This window comes from Argentina anserina, chromosome 6 (genome assembly GCF_933775445.1).
Source record: "Argentina anserina chromosome 6, drPotAnse1.1, whole genome shotgun sequence".
Classification (NCBI taxonomy): domain Eukaryota; kingdom Viridiplantae; phylum Streptophyta; class Magnoliopsida; order Rosales; family Rosaceae; genus Argentina; species Argentina anserina.
Window position 1 is genome coordinate 19,937,247 of NC_065877.1, and position 20,446 is coordinate 19,957,692.

The 20,446-nt window shown below is 36.6% G+C and overlaps 2 protein-coding genes across 4 annotated transcripts; both read right to left on the reverse strand.

Annotated features, from left to right (window-relative positions):
- Positions 1 to 8,873: 8,873 nt before the first annotated feature.
- On the reverse strand, positions 8,874 to 12,033 carry LOC126799298 (uncharacterized). Of its 2 annotated transcripts, XR_007672607.1 has the most exons (4): positions 12,015 to 12,033; positions 9,279 to 11,284; positions 9,106 to 9,181; positions 8,874 to 9,022 (listed from the first exon to the last, which is right to left on the reverse strand). XR_007672607.1 is itself a non-coding variant. In XM_050526471.1 (2 exons), the coding sequence occupies exon 2, from the start codon at positions 11,080 to 11,082 to the stop codon at positions 9,676 to 9,678; it is 1,407 nt and encodes a 468-aa protein (XP_050382428.1). In that variant the 5' UTR covers positions 11,083 to 11,284; positions 12,015 to 12,033; the 3' UTR covers positions 8,874 to 9,675. The 2 variants fall into 2 exon arrangements, 1 of the variants encoding a protein (XP_050382428.1); XM_050526471.1 differs by having other exon boundaries at positions 8,874 to 11,284.
- Positions 12,034 to 14,639: 2,606 nt separating this feature from the next.
- LOC126799910 (uncharacterized) lies at positions 14,640 to 17,028 on the reverse strand. Of its 2 annotated transcripts, none has more exons than XM_050527171.1 (4): positions 16,982 to 17,028; positions 16,051 to 16,168; positions 15,683 to 15,759; positions 14,640 to 15,030 (listed from the first exon to the last, which is right to left on the reverse strand). In XM_050527171.1, exons 2-4 carry the CDS (start codon positions 16,149 to 16,151, stop codon positions 14,885 to 14,887), a joined length of 324 nt encoding a protein of 107 aa, XP_050383128.1. In that variant the 5' UTR covers positions 16,152 to 16,168; positions 16,982 to 17,028; the 3' UTR covers positions 14,640 to 14,884. The 2 variants fall into 2 exon arrangements, with proteins under 2 accessions (XP_050383128.1, XP_050383129.1); XM_050527172.1 differs by lacking the exon at positions 16,982 to 17,028 and adding an exon at positions 16,504 to 16,829.
- Positions 17,029 to 20,446: the final 3,418 nt, after the last annotated feature.

Below are 20,446 nucleotides of genomic sequence, written 5' to 3' on the forward strand. Positions count from 1 at the left end.
TCTAGAACTTTTGATTCCTCCACATGTCAATAATTAATCATGTGAAGAGAAGTAATTAAGTTAAGAAAAAAATAACATACATTAGAAAAAGAAACTACCCAGGTCACTTCATGCAGCATTTTTTTTTTTAAAGAGGGAAGAAAGCCTAATGAAATCTAACAGTGCACTCATGAAGCAGCTCTTAGTGAGACTCGTTTAGAGTCGTAAACTCACAACTTGGCTTTACTGATTGGGATTCGTATGCACAACTGGTGTTTGGAAAAACATTCAACTATATAAAATTATTGTTGACCAAAAATAATGTAAGAAATTACCATTTGCCAGCAACATTCCTACCAGATTTCTCTTTAAAAGGGTGAAACAGTTAAACACAAAGACGATCCCAAAAGCTCGAATGATTTAGCAAAATCATTAAGGTATTGATATCTGATATGTGTGTGTGCGTGTGTTGCTCCCGAGAAATTAACAATATCATATTTATACACACCTGTAGTTTGGATTCTAATATTAACTTGATTATGCAAAGGATGAGGAATACTGTACCCACAGAATTGCGTCCTTGGACTGCAAGATAACATTAAACATTCTGAGGATATCATAGACTCATACAGTATACGTCTTCCTTTTATTACCTTCACTACTATCTCTAGGTTTTACCACATCATCATTTCTCAAGCAGATAGTTAATCCCATCTTCCAATACTCTACATAAGTAAGAGTACTTAGAGACAGAAAAGTCAATAATGACACCTTATTTGATTCATGCTTAGACAACTAAAATCTAGAGCAACAGTATAATTTGGTAAATCTCTTAAGCCATATTTTATTATAAATTTATAAAACTAATTACAAAGTACTTGCTCAGTTACTCCTGATTCAAAGTAAATCTGATAGCATTTTTGCAAATGTATGATCCTCATCAATCAAATAGAATGTGGATTGGCTGGGATCAGAAAGGGTCCCAAGTTCCATTCCATTACAAAACTTGCCTGCCAGAGAAAAAAGAAATATGAACAAAGAAATCCCAGTTACAATGTGAAATGATAATATTACATATCAACATCTGGAATCCTGCATAAGTTGGCTGCAATAGAAATATCCACTTTGGAAGCCTTAGGCTATGCGTAACCCTTGTTGGTCCAAAGGATAGTCTCCATGGTAGTTAAGCGTCTTGCCAAGTTAATTTTCAGTATTATTTAGAATCATTGTGAGCCAAGTGTTTTAAAAAGTTGTAGCTTTTTGAGTGTATATTTATGTCTATAGAAGCCTTCAAGTAGCTCTTATTGAATTAATAGTCTTATGTGTAAATTAAATTCCATGATATGAGTACAAAACCAAAGATCATATGCATAACAACTAATCGTTAACTTAGTGAATGAGATTAACTTACCATCTTCATGAACGACGACACCGTGATCCATTGTGCCTTAATCCGAAGTCACAAGATGCTAGACAATGTCTTCTGTTAGTCACTACTCTTTGCTTTCTCAATGGACAGAAACTCACGCAAATAACTCGTAGTGATAACAGGGACGTTTACCATCTATATATATAGAGAATATTTAACCCTTAAGAGTCCTTCCATTAAAGACACCTTGTAAGTTAAGTCATCTTATTTAGATTCCTGATTCAATACTGATTTGTAGTCTTGCTTCTAGACTTAAATTAGGATTCCTTACCATAATGATATAATACAAGAAATCATTATGAACTAGATTTGATACTATCTTTGTTTCCATGTAGAAATAGATTATGACATTAAACATGATAATCATATAATATGTGATATGTCCAAAATTGATCTAACAATCTCCCACTTGGACAATCACTTCTGGTTTATGAAAATCAAGTTCCTGTAATGTCAGAAACTATACTACCTACTGTAGTGCGCGCCAGAAACAATTGAATCAAAAATCCCATCACAACATGGTCACCTTGCAGTTACTTATGCAGAACAAGAAACGAGTTACATTTTAACAAAAATGCAGAGTTTCTTTGCTACAACATAAGCTCCTGCAAAATACATATGTCCAAACCCTCAGTATTGATATATATGTATAATGTGTATTAACAAGTATATAATACATATACATCAAGTCCTACCGTATGTTCTAAAACCAGAACTTCAAGCAATAAACTGGACACCAATGACTTTATAACTTGCTTGAACCATATCATCATGCTAGACATGATTAAAGTCATCTGATATGTAAGTATATATACAACTGTAACTTATTTGTGTAAGTTTTTCAGAAACTAATGTAAAACTGCAGCATGTCATAACAATTCTGAAATACCTCCAAACTTTATCTAAAACAAAGAAAACTGTTATCACAAGGATAATTAAAACAAGAACTCAAAACTTGTCAATTTTAGTTTGCTCCTACTGGACTTAGCTCCCACTGACCTCAAGCATCTAAGTTAGGCAAAATGCCTATGCTCTTTATGTGTTTCTTGAACACTTTAACTGATAATGCTTTTGTGAAATGATCAGCTAGTTGTGAGTTTGTATCTATGCTTAGAACCACTAACTCACCCATTTTAACCCTCTCCCTAACACTGTAATACTTTAAATCTATATGCTTGGAATTACTAGATCTCTTATTGTTCTTGCAGAAGTACACAACTGCCTCATTGTCACAAAAAACTTCCAATTTGTCTTTCACAATGTGACTGAGTACTTGAGTCTGCTGTAAAAAATTCTTTATCCATACCCCTTCACACACTGCTTCATATACTGCTATGTACTCAGCTTGCACGGTTGAGGTTGTGATCAATGCATGCTTCATAGTTTTCCAAGCAATAGCTCCTCCTGCTAGCATGTACACGTATCCACAAGTGGACTTCTTTGAATCAAGATAATTCCCTGGAAAATCAGAATCTGAAAATCCAATAACCTTCAAATCTTTGACTTGTCTGTAAACTAGCATGTGATTCTTTGTCTTCTGTAGATACCTCAACACCTTTTTCCCTGCAACCTAGTGTTCATAACCTGGATTAGATTGAAACCTTGATAACATCCCAACTGCAAAAGATAAGTCAGGTCTTGTGCAAACTTGAGCATACATGAGGCTTCTAACTAATCTTGCATAAGGCTTTGACTTCATGTTCTCCTTCTTAGTTTCAGTTTGTGGCTGTTGACCTTTTGTGAGCTTGTCACCTTTAGACATTGGAACTTCTCCTCCAGAGCACTATTCCATACTAAATCTCTTTAGAACTTTAGAAATGTAGTTCTCTTGGGACAATCCCAACAGTTTATGTGTTCTATCTCTTTTAATCTCAATCCCTAGTATATATGATACTTCACCTAGATCTTTCATGTCAAAATTCTCTGACAGAAAGCTTTTGGTATCTTTTAGCAGTTTTAGATTGCTGCTAGCCAAAAGTATATCATCAACATATAGTACTAATAAAATAAATTGATCTCCAACTGTTTTTAAATAAACATACTCATCAACTAGATTTTCAGTGAATCCAAAAAAGGAAATCACTGAGTCAAATTTCTTGTACCACTGCCTGGAGGCTTGCTTAAGTCCATAAATTGATTTCTTCAGCTTGCAGACCAAATTCTCATTCCGTGCTTCAATAAATCCCTCTGGTTGTTTCATGTAAATCACTTCATCAAGCTCTCCATTTAAGAAGGCTGTCTTGACATCCATTTGGTGTTGCTCCATATCATAGTGTGCAACTAACGCCATAATAATCCTAAAAGAATCTTTACAAGAAATTGGAGAAAAGTCTCAGTGTAGTCTATGCATTCTTTATGCGTAAATCCTTTGGCAACTAACCATGCCTTGTGTCTTTCAGTGTTTCATGTTGCATCTTTCTTGGGTTTGTAAACCCACTTGCAGCAAATTGCTTTTTGTCTTGGATCAGCTTCAACTAATTCCCAAACTCCATTTTTCTCCATTGACTCAATTTCAGATTGCATAGCTTCTTGCCACTTCTCTGACTCAACACATTCTGTAGCTTGAACAAAATTTGTTGGATCATTGTCTTCTGCACAATCTTCTACTACGTCTGCCTCAGTTAGATAACTGACAATGTAAAGACAATTCCCCCCCCCCAAATTTTTTTTTTCTAGCTCTTTCGGATCTTCTACACAAAAGATTTTGAGGAAGAGCTGGAATTAGATTATTTTGAGGTTGTGGAGGTTGTGGAATGAGATTAGGTTCCGCTATAGGTGCAATTGCAGCAATGGGAGGATTCTGAACAACTATATTGTTTTCTGGATTGTCAATTTGCATTCCTTGATCAATTTCTTGATCATCTGCATCTTGATTTTGTCTAATGATGTCATCTGCTAATTCATTATCAAAAGGTAATGTATTTGCTAAATCCTCATCCATCACAAGTTCTTCAAAGTCTGAGGATAAATCCTCATAAATTGTATTGTGAATTTTCTCATTTATGAATTTGACTTGATTTAGCAGAATATAGCTTGTAACCTTTAGATTTATCTTGATAACCTATGAAATAGCAGCTAACAGACTTTTCATCAAGCTTGCTCATTTTTGGATTATAAATCCGAGCTTCTGCTTGACAACCCCATACATGACAATGAAAAAGACTTGGTTTTCTACCACACCATAATTCAAAAGAAGTTTTCTCTATGGCTTTACTTGGTGTTCTGTTGCAAATATAATTTGCAATTTTTAAAGCCTCTACCCATAAGAATTTTGGCAACCTAGTGGTACACATCATACACCTAACCATATTTAGAAAGGTTCTATTCTTTCTCTCTACAACACCATTTTGTTGGGGATTATAAGGTGTTGTATATTGAGCTTTAATTCCATGCTCTTGCAGATACAAGGAAAAAGGACCCTTTTGTTGACCTTTTTATGTATATTTTCCATAAAATTCCCCACCTCTATCTGATCTTACTGTTTTGATCTTTCTCTCTAGTTGATTCTCTACCTCAACCTTATAGATTTGAAAGGCTTTAAGTGCCTGTGATTTTTCTGAGAGTAGAGAAACATAACAGTATCTAGAGAAATCATCAAGGAATGTAATGAAATACACGTTTCCACAGATAGTTTGGTGTTTAAATGGACCACAGATATTAGTGTGTATGAGTTCCAATAACTCTTTACTTCTTACTGTAGTCTTTTTCCGTTTGTTTGTCATCTTACCCTTAAAACATTCAATACAATCATGAAGGTCTGAAAAGTCTAACTCGTTTAAAATGTTGTTCCTTACTAATAGTTTCAGTCTCTCTTTGGATACATGGCCTAATCTTCTATGCCATAAATATGCAGATTTTTCATTGTTCCTGGTTCTCTTAACACCAGTTAAGGTGCTAGTACTTTTAGTGGTATCTGATTCAACAAAAGAAATATCTTGTTGAGATATTGAACAATTTAACTTTATATGATCATCCAATATTACACCAGAACCAATTTGCTCTTTATTTCGATAAATAAGAATTCATTTATTGTCAATCAAAAAACTACATCAAGATTTAACCAATTGAGAAACTGAAACTAAATTCCTTCTCATGGAAGGTACATAATAAACGTTATTTAAGACTATAAATTTTCCAGATCCTAAATCAAGCTTAAGACATCCTGCAGCTTTTACTGCCACCTTCATCCCATTTCCAACACGCAAGCTAACATCCTCACTTCTTGGAATCCTGGTCTTTTTGAACCCCAGTAAGGAATTAGTTATGTGATAGGTGACCCGGAATCAATCCACCAAGATTGTGGATTGACATTAACAAGATTAACTTCTAAAGAAAAAACTGTATTAGAAATAATCTTACCCTTTTTAGCTAGCCAAGCCTTATAGCCAGTACAATCATTTTTCATGTGTCCTACTTTCTTACAAAAGTAGCACTTGAATCTGAATGGTTTGTTATCCTTTGGCCCTGTGGTTGCTGATGTCTTAGAGATGATCTTGTTAGGCTTAAGCTTGTTCTGTTGATGTGACTTCCTTTTCTTAGGCTTTTCAAGTAGGTATATCGTTGGGGTTTGCTTCTTAATCCTCTCCTCCTCATCAGAACAGATAGCTATTAGTTCATCTAGAGTCCAGTTTTCCTTTTGAGCATTATAGCTAGTCCTGAGATGGTCAAAACTGCTTGGGAGTGTGTCCAGTGCATGATGCACCAGCAAGGTGTCATGTACTCCAACCATCATCTCTTTAAGCTTATTGTTGATATTAATCAACTTTAATAAATACTCCCTGACTCCTCTAGTTCCTGAGTATTGAAGGCTATGATACTCCTTGTTTAGCTTAGCTATCTCAGCTTTCTCACTCTCCTTGAACTTAGCTGACACGGCCTCCAAAAAATTAGTAGCAAATTCCGGCTCAGCCACGCATCCTCTAATGCTTTTAGACATAGACTGTCTAATAACATTCTTAGCCATCATGTTTGAATGCATTCACTTCTTATAGTTAGCTTTGACTGTGGTTTTATCATCTTCTGCTGGGGTTTCAAGTCTATCCTCTTGAAAACAATAGCCTATCTTATCATTCATGGTGATATAGGTTTCTACAGAATCCTTCCAAGCTCTAAAGTTTGACCCAGTAAGCATTAAAACACTGTTGAAGGTGAGGTAGGTGCTACCTAAAGAGAAAAAGAAAATTTTATGAGTTCTTAGTTTTCAATGTTTTCTGTTTTGTCATACAATACCAATCAAGACAAGCATAAATCAAAAAATACCATAAAACAACACAGTCATATACTTGCATGTAATTCAATCCATAACTTTAATCAACATTAAGCAATACTTTTGAGCAATTACTTAACATTCTGTAATTCTTTTCAATAAGCCACACAAGATAAAAACATGTTATCCAAAGAATCAAATCAACATCTTTAGACAGAAGATCTAATTCCAAGTATCCGAATTTATTTTCATCAAATATGTTTATTGTTGTCTGTATTCTAAAATCATATTTTAACCACTTCTTTGGAAGAATAAAATATGAATTTAAAAACACATAACACAACTTTTCAATTTGTTATCTTGAAAATTCCCTGCAGATATCAAAGAAGAATGCTTTGTGCAATATGTTCAATTATACGAACAGGAAACCACAAACCAATTTTGAGCTTATAACTTTGTTTTCTACCCAGATAATCTTTATAAGAAAACTAAGCTTTGTGTCATGTAAACCTTTTACAATGTATAAAATTGGGAGATTTTAAACTTCTGCATACATTGTCCATCAATTACATCACACACATAGAATGCAATCATTCAATTCAACCATAGAGTATATATTTGCATAGAAAATTAAATTTCCCAGCCATACAGGAACCACACGTCAACCACAATCCAAGTCTCTAAGCTACTCTTATATGCACGCTGGGTGTGCTCTAGGGTTCTTATGTATATACATATACATATACATATATACTTCATATAATCTGCTTAAATTGAAATCGGAAAAGCTTTAAGAAAAACCTGTTTTGCTTTTTCCCCAAATTTGTTGCAGTTTTTGTAGCTGAAGCATATAACAAATTTTTGAATCAGCAGCAATTTCCTTTGGTCTTCTTAATCCGTAGCAATTTGGGTTATCAATCCCGTAAGAGACATAAAGGTCTCAATCGCTTCCGATCCAGTCGTCTTCCCATATCCAGAAGCTCAACGTTTTGAAAAACACAACGGCTAAAATTTTTCTGGGTTGTTGTTCTTGAGTTCGGATTGGGTTGAGACCAGATCTGCGTGTTTGCAACTGGTTCGACCCGTAAAGCAAAATTCCTCAGTAGTAACGTTCGCGACCAGCAGTCACGCTCGCGACCAGCAGTCACGCTCGCGACCAGCAGTCACGCTCGCGACCCTCAGTGACGCTCGCGATCCTCAGTGACGCTCGCGACCATCAAGTAACGTTCGCGACCATCTCCTTTTTTTTTTTTGTTAAAATCTAAAACCGATTTTTAGTTATGCAAAACTGAAAATTTTTGTGCTCATAAGTGCTCTGATACCATATGTAAATTAAATTACATGATATGAGTACAAAACCAAAGATCATATGCATAACAACTAATCGTTAACTTAGTGAATGAGATTAACTTACCATCTTCATGAACGACGACACCGTGATCCATTGTGCCTTAATCCGAAGTCACAAGGTGCTAGGCAAAGTCTTTTGTTAGTCACTACTCTTTGCTTTCTCAATGGACAGAAACTCACGCAAATAACTCGTAGTGATAACATGGACGTTTACCATCTATATATATATAGAGAATATTTAACCCTTAAGAGTCCTTCCATTAAAGACATATTGTAAGTTAAGTCATCTTATTTAGATTCCTGATTCAATACTGATTTGTAGTCTTGCTTCTAGACTTAAATTAGGATTCCTTACCATAATGATATAATACACGAAATCATTAGGAACTAGATTTGATACTATCTTTGTTTCCATGTAGAAATAGATTATGACATTAAACATGATAATCATATAATATGTGATATGTCCAAAATTGATCTAACATTATGGTGTTCTCAAAGTTTTCAGGGTTTTGTTTGAAGCCTATAAATATGGCTCTCTACAGTAAACCCAAATCAGATTGGAGTGAATTAAACTAAGTCGGCTAACTCTCGTTCTGTTTTGTCCTTCTACAAGCTAATAACCCTCTATTTCTCATAATATCTGACTGATTCTTAATCTCTCATCACTCCCAAACCCGGCCACCAAATCACAATCACACCAACTGTTGTTTACTCCTGCAACAATTTTGATCATTTTAAGTTATTATGCAGAAACTATGAATGCTCCATCTGCGTTGAACTCCATCAAACTTTTAACCACTAATTAATTATCACCTCTAAGAAATAGAAACCCTTAAGCAGTAGATGCAAGGTATCACAATCTTATGTCCATGTAGTGATAAAACAGTTTTTTTTTTTTGGCATCTAAATAAACAGAAACTTACAATTGAGATTGGGTCCCCAGTAAGCAAATCATGAAACTATAGTAGCTTACAACCTTAGACGTGGAGCGGCCCAGTGTGATTAGGTGTAAGGAGTGTTGGTATGAGTGTTTGTGTCTTAAGCCAAGCTGCAAGCTAGATATGATATCAAGGGTGAGCGCATGGTTTTAATTTGTAGCTTAAACTAGCAATAACGAAAAGCTGAGAGTAAACTATACCAAGGCAACTGGGTACATCTTAGACATGGATCCTTGGATCACAACATTTGTTGTTCTAGATAACTTCATCTGCATTCTAAAGCAATTGCTAACGTTAAAACCTGATAGTCCTGAGTGCTTCTGATCAAACTACGAAGGGTTTGGGTTTTAAGAGGGAGAGGGAGAGAGCTTACTGGAGATAGGGTGTTACTCAAGGAGGGTGATGAAGACTCAGAGTCGAAGTGACTCAGGGCTTGGGCTCCACAGCTTTATTGCTCTCTTTTATTTTTAAGCTGGAGCAAATAATTTGTACCGATTTAATTCAAAGAAGTTTGTCATTTTAGAAAAAAAAAATCAGTGCAGCTAAAGCCACTTTTTGGTCCTGGACATTCAACACTCACTAATAAAAGCAGCAATTCTTCTCAGTTCCAAGACATTTGAACACCTCTACATATTCTCAAGAAAATAATAACTGTTTCTACATTGTGAATTTGATCATTTGTCCATTACTGATGGACTACAAGAAGCTGCAGCATCTATTATCCTGAGTCCTGACAGAAATATTAGCTAATTTGGTATGAAACTAATCGCCTACCTTTTAGAAATTTCCAATTCCGTACCTGATAAAAACCTATCAAGCCTCTCTTTCAGGACAGGAGAAAGTGCATCACAAGCTGTCAAGACATCAAGGGAGCGAATCACTCCTTTCTTGACAAGTACACAGAGAGATGAAGACACACCTCTAACAATCCCAGCTCTGTGTTCCACATCATAGCTGTCCACAAGAAGGAGCAAAAACTCAAGAAGTGTGTGAGTCACATCAATGTATTCGGGTATAGAGTACACTATCAATAGCATTGCAGGTTCAATATTCATGATATTGTCTACTCTTTCATCGAAGAACAACCAATCATAAAGTAGAGCTAGTTTCACACTGGCTTGGACATAATTCTTTTTGCAATGTTTCAATAGCCAACCTATAACAGCCCATCTGGGAATAATATCTGATTTAATGATTTCGTTTGGTGGGTGGTGCGCACAACATAAAAAACGGACAATGTCAACTATCAAAGTCTCTCTGTTAGGTTCATATAAGAACTTCCTAGCAAACCATTCTTGGTATCGCTTTTGACTCCCAAACTTCACGAAAGTAAGTATAAACCGCAACTGTGTCTCCATTTCTGGTGAAATCCGAAGTAAAGTATACCGACTTGAAGTCCTTGTGTTATAGAGCTGTGAAATAACAGAAACCCCAGGAGTAGTAAACTTGCCTTGATTCAATAACAAATCTTTCCACATAGCTCTAAAGTTTGGTATATGAACCAAATCTTGTAGGAGCCGAACAAGATCCCGTCCAATCTTTAAACAGACAGAAAACTGCTCCCTTAACACTTTCATACAGAAATCAATTTCCATATGTTTTAACAGTTCCAGTTTCGGATTACTTGGCAATCTATAGTGATCAGCTACTAGCCGAAGATATGTATACAATCCACTGGTCAAAATCATTGGATCCACTTCCACGAGAGAATCCCATTTGGTCAGAAAAATGCATAAAATTTCAAAACACAACCACAAATTTCCAACACTAAAATCCCCACCAACAATTTGCCTAAGAAAACAAACCAACAAACCATGGACACCTACAGCCTGAACATCAATCATCTCCTTAGTAACCCAAATCAACTGACACTTCACTGGTTCAAGAAGTTTCGTGTAAATTTCATTCACAACCTCAGAAATCAAACTAGCAAATAAGCCATACCCATCAGTGACAATAGCGTGTAAATGCTTAATATGTGTTTTGGCATAATGGGTTTCACATAGAATTCCATACAAAATAGCCTTGTTGAGTAGCAAATATTCCTGTGGTGTTAGGATTGTTATTGCCAATGGGGGTCTTAGATTTGGTTCAAGTAGCTCAAAGGCCTTCTTCAGTGCGCAGTCTACTGGGTTTTCAGCTTCATGGGAAGCAATCCGAATCAGGTTTGAAGTCATTTAAGGTTCATAGGATTCAGCCACAGCTACCACGAAACTTGAGTGTGAAGTTTAAAGCTTATAGACAGAGACTGGGATAGTACAGAATATTAACTTTTTATGAAGACATACAAATAGGTCAAAAGAAACACCTTTTTATGGAGTGCCCGAGTATTTTCAATAACCGCAATATGTGCACTGACTCATTACTCAGTTTAACAACCTGCAAGGGTAAAAGAAGTAAGCACTAAGTCTCCCACGAACTACAACACAATATGATTAGTCAAGTAATGAAAGAGGAGCCATGATAATGGTGTCATTTAGAATACCAGTACGTATGCAGAATATGAAGACTTACTATATGATAACAAGAAGCAGTTCAAAAGCAGAATAGACTATCAAACAAGCGGTTAATAACATGTAATTCTTGAGAAGATCATTACACTTCTTTTTTACTTTATGTTTAACCATAACCATTCTGTTTTGTCCTTCTAGAGTCACCAGACTTTTAACCATAAATCGTTCATGACCTCTAAACATATGAAAATCCTACAAGAAGTAGATGCCTTGTAATGATAAAAACAAGTTTTGGCATCTAAATAATACAGAAACTAACTACTGATTAGGATTGGTTCCCCAATAATAGATTACAACCTTAGACGTAAAAGCGGCCCAGTGTGGTTAGGTGTAAGGGTGATTGTGACTTAAGCCAGGCTGCAAGATATGAGTTTAAGCTTAAACTTGCAATAACGAAAAGCTGAGAGTAAACTATACAAGGCAACCCAGTTGTTCTACATAAGTTTAACTGCATCCTAAATTAGGTATTGATTCTGATTGATTCAAACTACGGAGATCCATCAATTACCGCAACCAATTCCGAGTCGATGAAACTGAATCCAATACACACGAGAGAGAGAGAGAGAGAGAGAGAGAGAGAGAGAGAGAGAGCTTACAGGTGAGAGGGGTGTGAATTACGGCTTGGGCTTCCTCGGCGTTTTTGTTTCCTCTCTTTTTAAGCTGGAGCACCTCGCTTACGGCATGTCGTTCTCCTTGAAATAAACGACATGCCGTCGTGGGTGGGTATTATACTATTATTGGTGGCTTCACCTAGTCATAACCAAGGTTCAAAATATCGATATCGGAAGATATATCGTTTTTTTTTAAGTGAGATATCGGATATATCGGAGATATATCGAGGATATTAGAAAAAAATATTGTTCCTCTTCCGAAATTATTTATTTATTTATTATTGAATTACATACAAACAAATACAATTATTAATTTTATCTAGTACTAGAAAGAAGATCTAGGTGCTTGAAAAGATGTACGTTGGTCAACAAAACTACAATACTTTGCTTAAGACATACGAGTCATATAGTACGAATTGTAATGGTTAACATGATAGTCACATATCTCTTTTGAGCTACTAATAGTTTTTCCGAGAATGAGATAGTAAGGATGAACCCAACTCGATAATTGATCATAAACGTCTCCAAACTGACCATAATTGTAAATAGGATGACCAGATTGATAGTTGACTTCATGTGATTCGTTTGACATCTCACTGTGCTATGTGTCTAAACTGATATAATCAAAACTTAAGGCAACTGAACTAACATCAGATGAATATATTTTGATCATCAATGGCTCCTCTTGCCCTCCTCCTGCACCTATTTTTCTGTTGTGCACCATGACCGCCTACTCTAGATCCATGATTCTCATCTTGGGTAGCATGATCAAAATTACTTTCACAAGTAAATTGCTCAAATTATCCACCTACATAAAATTGTCCATATCCAAACCTTGTATCTCCACCACCTTGTCGACTTCCACCACTACCATCACCATTACCACCACCACCATCATCATCACTATCTGAACTATCTAGAGTTGCTACACCGCCCCACACACTAGCATTATCAGAATCATCTCCCGGGTCTCCAACTTCATCAGATAATACCTTGTTTACATCAATTCCAAAATCTGTTGCCTTTCTTACGACATGTGGAGGAGGGTTGCCATTTTCATCATCGAGGTGTGCATGCATAATCTAATCATGAAGATGATCAATGTCATTATGAAGTGGTTCACTAGCAACATGAAGTAGATCGATATAATTGTTTTCATTGATCACATTATCCTTTGTTTTTTATCACGTAGTTGTAACTTCTGATATGCAAAGACAGTTCCTTTGCTTTGTATGAATAAGAGCAAAAGTACTACACTTTCTTTCACAAGCAGAAGAGGAAGCCGTTTGTGCTAAAATACGCATGTCAAATTTCAGTATTATCATCCTTCCATGATGGCTTCACAGGTTGCTAGCAATCTATGAAGGTATGAGGGAACTTCTAGAAGACAAAGACTACAATGTGACTCATGTTTTCTTACTTTCCCAGTTTCCCCAATAGTGCTCAAGGAGAACACTCCTTATCTAGATATTCTTTGAGAGGACGTCAAGGAGATAAAGATTACTACTCTTTCTATATTCCTCGAGGAGAACATTTGTTACTAAAATTATGGATATTCTCTTATGATCGTCATGAGAGTGTGAGACTATGTTGTGACCCTTTATTTTAGATTCTCTGAAGGTCAATGAGAGCACTGATCACTGATATGGCTTGACTTTTAAGAATTAAGACTTGAATTTTCACTCCTCTTCTCGATATATTTTACGAAAATTTGAAAATTAGCCGATTGAAAGATTATTCTTCTAGTCTTATTTTTTATATCCCTCGAGGCTCGAGGTGATTAATTAATCAAAAAATCCAGGTCAAGGAGAGTTTCAGACATCCTCAAATTGAGATAAATTTTTTTAATTGAAAATTTTCAAATATTTCTCTAAAATATCGAAGATATATCGGATATATCGTAAATATCGGAAAAATATTGAAGATATTTTATGTTATCGGAGAAATATCGCAGATACGGGAAAAAAATAAGATATTTACCCCTAAGATATATCGTTTTTTTGAAAAAGAGAGATATCAGAAGATATATCGGAAATATCGGGGAGATTTTGTTCCTTGGTCATAACGGCTAGCTCCTTCAAGAACTGCAGCATTGGTTTCTACAAGTGACAAAAGCAAGGGTTGTCTGAGTTCTTACTTGGGGAGATTTGTTGTATAGTTTTTCAGTGTATTACTTGGTTGTAGTTAACTTGATTTTTCTTAGACAATTTTCTGCTAGTGATTGAACGAATCAACAAACAGATGAATCAATCATTAAAAAGACGATACTGAGTTACCAACATACTTCAGATCCATGTTCAGAAGTTTATTTCCTGGTAAGCTAAGGACATTCGAGAAAGGGGGGTTTTTTCCACAGTTTGCCTAACATGTCAAATCAATAGAGGCTTAACTCTCAAGTCTCAACCTAAGAGATCTTTGTATTCCATCATCAGTCACCGATTAATATCTCTGTGAATTGTGAAAGGGAATAGAAGAGCTGGAAGTGTAGACTGTAGAGTGAACCAGTTTCTAACACAGTAATACCCGTTAGGAGAAGGCAAGTGACAGTCGGAGAATTTAAGATTTGAAACGCCAACGGTTAGTTAAGATAGGTCTTATCATTTCTGAAGATTCAATTTTATTGCTGGTAGAATATATCAAGAGTCTGGTACTGAAACATCAAACCTAGCAAAACTGAGGAAAAACATAGGGGATAGACTTCCATAAGACTTCCATGAGCAGAACAGTAACTGGAACACCGCCAACATATATAATTGCAGCCGACGATCAAACTATTGAGTTCATATCATGCATCACCCTAAGCTACGATTGTGATAAAAAAACATATATATGAGAATCTCAGATGAGCAATTCAACTATTTTAATTCTTCAATATCCATGCCATCCACAGACTTGCTCATTTTGAAATCAACCACTGCCTTGTCAAAAGTGTTGCTCACATGTTGGCACATCACCATGAGATCCTGACATGCATCTTCAAATACCTTTTTTGCTGGATCTCCTGTAAAATTCATGAAATGGCCAGGTTAAAAGTAATTCGTATCAATATGTTGAGTACCACATGAGAATTTTTGGCACTGTGATGGAGCAGGCAGTTCTGATATACTCAACTGATTGTCCAGAAATGCATAGAAATAAACTAGGAAGGGGCATGAAATGACTGAAATCTATCAGTTGATGCAGGGATATGTGCTCTATATGTTAGAGCTGCAACTCCCCCACCCATCTAGAACTTTTGATTCCTCCAAATGACAATAATTAAAGATGTGAAGAGAAGATATTAAGTTTTGGATGGTTTTCAACAAAAAAAAACAGAAGAAAAAGAAACTACTCAGGCACTTCATGCAGCATTCTTTAATTTCTCAACTCAAAAAAAGAAAAGAAAGAAAAAGAAAGAAGAATCCCATATTTCTAGTGTGCACTCATGAAGCAGCTTTTAGTGAAACTCATTTAGAGTCTTCAGACCCACAACTTCGCTTTTATGCACATAATGATTTGACAATTCATGTGCACAACCATTTCAACCAGATCTTTTATCAAAAGGGTGAAAGTAAAATTCAGAGACGATTCCAAAAATTGAGATGATTGAACAAAATTATTCACATATTGATGATATGTGTGTCACTTTAGGGAAATAAAATACACACACACACCTGTAGTCTGAATTCTGATATTAACTCGATTATCTGATGGATGAGGAATGCTGTACCCACAGAATTGCGTCCTTGGACTGCAAGATAACATTGAAGATTCTGAGGATGCATTAAGCAATAGTATACTTCTTCCTTTTATTACCTCCAGTACTACCTCTAGATTTACCACATCATCATAACTCAAGCAGTTAGTTGATCCCATCTTACTAAAACCCTACATAAGTTAGAGTACTTAAAGACAGAAAAGTCAATAACGACACCTTATTTGATTTATCCTTAGACAACTAAAATCTAGAGAAACAGTATATTTTGTTTATCTCTGAGCTGTATACTATTATAATTTATAAAACTAATTACAAAGTACTTACTCCTGATTCAAAGTAAATCGGATAGCATTTGCAAATGTATGGTCCTCATCAATCAAAGAGAATGTGGATTGGCTGGGATCATTAAGGGTCCCAAGTTCCATCTTGTTTCAAAGTTTGCCTGCCAAATCAAAGAACAGAAAAACGAACGAACATATTCTGGTTACAATGTGAAACAATAATATTATATACCAACATCTTGGACCCTACATCTTAAATCGAGTAGCAATAAGCTGGCTGGAATAGAAATATCCCTTTGGAAGCCTAAGACTAGTTCAAGGTTCATGTGAGATTAATTTTCAGTATTATTTAGAATTTATTGTGAGTCAAGTGTTTTTAAAGCTAATAACTTCGTATATAAGTCTTCAAGTATTAGAGGGTCTTATTGTTAGATTTATAGTCTTATGGTGTTCAACGAGTCTAAGGGTTTTGTTTGAAGCCTACAAATATGGCTACCTATTGTAAACCCAAAATCAGATTAGGCTTGGTGCGTCGGCTAATAGCCCTCTGTTCTTATAAAATCTTACTGCTTTCTTGATCTCTCAACACTCAGAAAGCCACCGAAATCACAATCTCACTAGCTGTTGTTTCCTCCTGCATCAATTTTGATTTTAGATTATTTTGCAGGAACTAAGAATGCTCCATCTGGGTTGCATCTTAACCACAAATCAATTACCATCTCTTAAGAAATAGAAATCCTACAAAATGCAAGGTACCGCAGTCTTATGCCCATGTAGCGATAGACTAGGATTGGGTTCCCAATAAGCAAATCAACAAACTATAACAGAGACCTCAAGGGTTTAGGGGTTAAGAGGCCTAATTCATCCATCGATAAGAAATCATGAGCCGCAACCAATATCAATCGAACTGAATTCAGACAATAATATTTCTATACATATATATATATATACAGAGAGAGAGAGAGAGAGCTTACTCAAGGATGCGATGCAAGATTCGGAGTCGAAGTGAAGTGTGTCTTCCTCGGCGAGCTTGTTTCCTGTCTTAGATTTTTAAGACGGGGCACCTCGCTTAACGACTTGTCGTTGTTTTCAAGGGGAGACATGTCGTGTCGTCGCATTATTGGTGGCTTGACTGATTTTTTTGTTTTTTTTTTATGACAAATTGTCCTTAATTTATTGAAATCAAACTAACAAAGAAGATAGACAAAACAACATGACCTCCTATGTCTGATAAACTCCAACAGAGAGGATAAACAAAAGTTCAATCCGACATGTGTACACCCACACATGCAAAACCATAGATATAGAAAAACCTCTAGCAAATAGCAAGCCTTCAGCCAAGAAACCATTAATTAAAGGATATGATGAAGCTGGTAGCATTGACAGACAGTTGTGAGATACCAAGAATAGAGAAAATAGACATATCGTGATGTTTCTTGTAAGGATGAAAAGAATGCAGAACAGACTCTCTGAACAATTCCAAAAGATGACATTGGACTTCCAACACATTAAAAATCTTACCTTCAAAACGCACCAGATTTCTAGTGATCCAAATAAACTAAATTAGATTACAGGAGACTAGAAACCAATGTCGACGTTTAAGTTTTGGGAACGCTGAAACACCAACACCATTAAACACTTCATCAAGGGTACCCCAAGGCGAGAATGAATGAGAAAATATAAGGCAAACTCATTTCCATAAAACCATAATTTTCAGAACAATGCAAAAGAAGATGTGTACCCGATTCTGCATGACTTCCACAAAAGGAGCAACGAGATGGAAGTGAAAAACCTCGCCGTTGTAAAACATCATCAGTTAGTAAACGCCCATGAAAAGCCTTCCAAACTCTTTAGAGTTTTGCGGGGTTGAATTGCTTTACTCCAGATCACTTTACCCTAATCTTTATGCTCACCATGATTTGAGAAAAAAACAAAAGCTTCTTTTGTTGTTAGAATTCTTGAGGAGTGCGGCCATAAAAGAGAGTCAGATGTGTCTACATCAGGCAGAGCAATGCGCTCAATTGTTTCTACTACTTGAGGGAATGAAGAAATAAAATCTGCTGGGAGAACCCAATGAGAATCAACAATAACATCATTCACCTTAACATGAAGTGGAATAGAGGAAATGGTTTTAATCTAAGCTACAGTTTTCATTTTCTCTCAAGTCTTCTTCAATCCATCGTCTCCACTCTCCAAGCTTTCTTCAATTCCAGATACATGATTTTGATAAATAAGGAGGGAGATAGAGAGTAAGAGAGAAATACAGACACTAAGACACTGAGACATAGAGAGCTCTCTGAAAAGCTCCACCTCCATTTCTGAAAATGCTCTCTGCCTTCCTTCAGTTCTGCCTTAATCTTTTTTATCATTCTGACATCTCTGAGCATGGAGCAGTAGGAGAGAAAGGCATGAAGGTGAAAATCTAGATCTGAGAGCGAGAGGAGCAGCAAGAGCGAGGTGAGTCGACTTGGCCAGACGGACTCGGATCTAGCCAACGACGACTCGCTTCCCCAAGCTGGTGATCACTCAGCTGCTGGCCATACAATTAAGACTAAGCAGAAAAAGAGAGAGGAAGAAGAAGAAGATTAGAGTGATAAGGGGCAGCTAGCTAGCTTCCTTCCTTGCTTCTTCTGCAGACTTGACTTTTCAGAATTATATCCGTTGGAGATTTGATGGCACTAGATACCAAGTATGTTGCTATCTCTCTCTCTCTCTCTCTCTCTCTCTCTCTCTCTCTCTCTCTCTCTGAAGAACTGAGAAGCTGGCCATCTTTGTTCTTCTTGTTTGTTGTTCTTGGTGTTGAATATATGCCCACCCAGTAAAGAAATATATAGCATACTAGAGTAGTAGAAGAGAAGATTGAACTTCACATGCAGCCAACATTTTCGGTGGTGTAGATAACATGTTTGTGAAAATGCTTAAGAGAAGTTTTATGCACAGAAAATCGTGTTAAGAGAGTTGTTGTAGAGTAGTTTGAGATCAAAGATAAGTAAAGTGTTTGACAGGTTTTAGGGACCTACATCCCCCTCGTAAAAGTGCTGCTTAATAGGGTTTCCACCGACGTTGCCATGTCGGTGACGAGCGCAGGTACAGCCGCGTGTCCATGGGCTTTCTTGTGTCTCTTGTGTCCACTGGAGGAGGCTCCTCGTCCTCAACATGTTCCCAAAGCAAAAACCTTTGCCTCTATTCTCTCCAAATAAATTGAGTCTTCGGTCTCTCTAAGAAAATTGCTTGCTCCTGTTATATGCGAAGACATGACTTATGTCAAGATCAATTTAGCTCTCTACCAGGAGCAACTGAAAAGCTTCACAACCAATTTGATTGGTAGGTTATTATTGCGTAAGGGTTCTGTCCCAATGAAAACATCTGTTCTTAAGGGTTTACTTGCCGATTTATGAAAGCGATCAATGCCATCACGTTTTAGTTCCACTCAAGAATGGGTACTTTGATATTCACTTTGGCACTGAGGATGATTTACGCAGAGTTTGGGGGGTGGTACATGCACTCTGTCAGATGGTCTCTTCTGATTGTCGCAATGGAAATATGACTTTGTCCCTGGGGATGTCCTTCCACAAACACATGCCCAACTTTGGGTCAGGATGTATGGTTTGAGCCAAGATTACTGGCATCCTCGACATCTCATGGAGATTGCTCGTGGAGTGGGTACGCCCTTGCAGTTGGACAACGCTACCAAGGAGTGTGAGTTCAGTTACTATGCTCGTGTGCTAGTAGATGTTGATCTTGAAAATGAACTGTCATCTTCGCTCATGGTCAAGCGTGGGGCACATCGTGGGGCACATTGTTTTCCTATTGAGATTGTTTATGAGAATATGTGCACTCATTGTGGTATGTCTAGGCATATGGCCGATCGTTGTAGACAATTACAGAGTGATCCAAAGCCTCGTCATTCTGAGAAGCCGATTTCGAAACCGAAGGTCCGACAAGAATACAGAGTAAAAGAGAAGGTTTCAAATGATCAAAGTATAGAGACTCAACCATTAGTTAGTCCAACTGAAATTAATGATATGGCTTCATCACATACAGAAACATGTACAGTGATATAACAAGTTGATCAAGGGATGAATTTTGAGTCGAGAGGCATTGATGAAGGGAGAACTATTGAAGACAATGAGAGAGACATTGATAAAGGGAGAAGTATTAAAGACAATAGGAGAGTTAGTACTCCAGATGATAGAGCTTTGGTTCCAAGGCCATGTATTCTTACTTCTAGTGAAAATCAGTTTGCCATTCTAGCTTAGGAGGTTATTGTGGGGGCTACTAATGAATTAATTGAGCAATTGGCAAACAAAGTGTTCCACGGGCCGAATGCTCAGACCCTTGATGTAGAGAACTCAATGGTGGTTACTAATGAGACTTTAGATGATGTTGAGGACTCACTCCCCACCCCATCAACGAGGACAGAGGACAATGCAACTGGA

Coding starts and splice junctions, on each gene's coding strand:
- LOC126799298 (XM_050526471.1), bottom strand. CDS start 11,082: ATGACTTCAAACCTGATTCGGATTGCTTCCCATGAAGCTGAAAACCCA.
- LOC126799910 (XM_050527171.1), bottom strand. CDS start 16,151: ATGGAACTTGGGACCCTTAATGATCCCAGCCAATCCACATTCTCTTTG. Junction 15,760..16,050: donor CGATTTACTTTGAATCAGGA/GTAAGTACTTTG, acceptor GTTATCTTGCAG/TCCAAGGACGCAATTCTGTG. Junction 15,031..15,682: donor TATCAGAATTCAGACTACAG/GTGTGTGTGTGT, acceptor TGAATTTTACAG/GAGATCCAGCAAAAAAGGTA.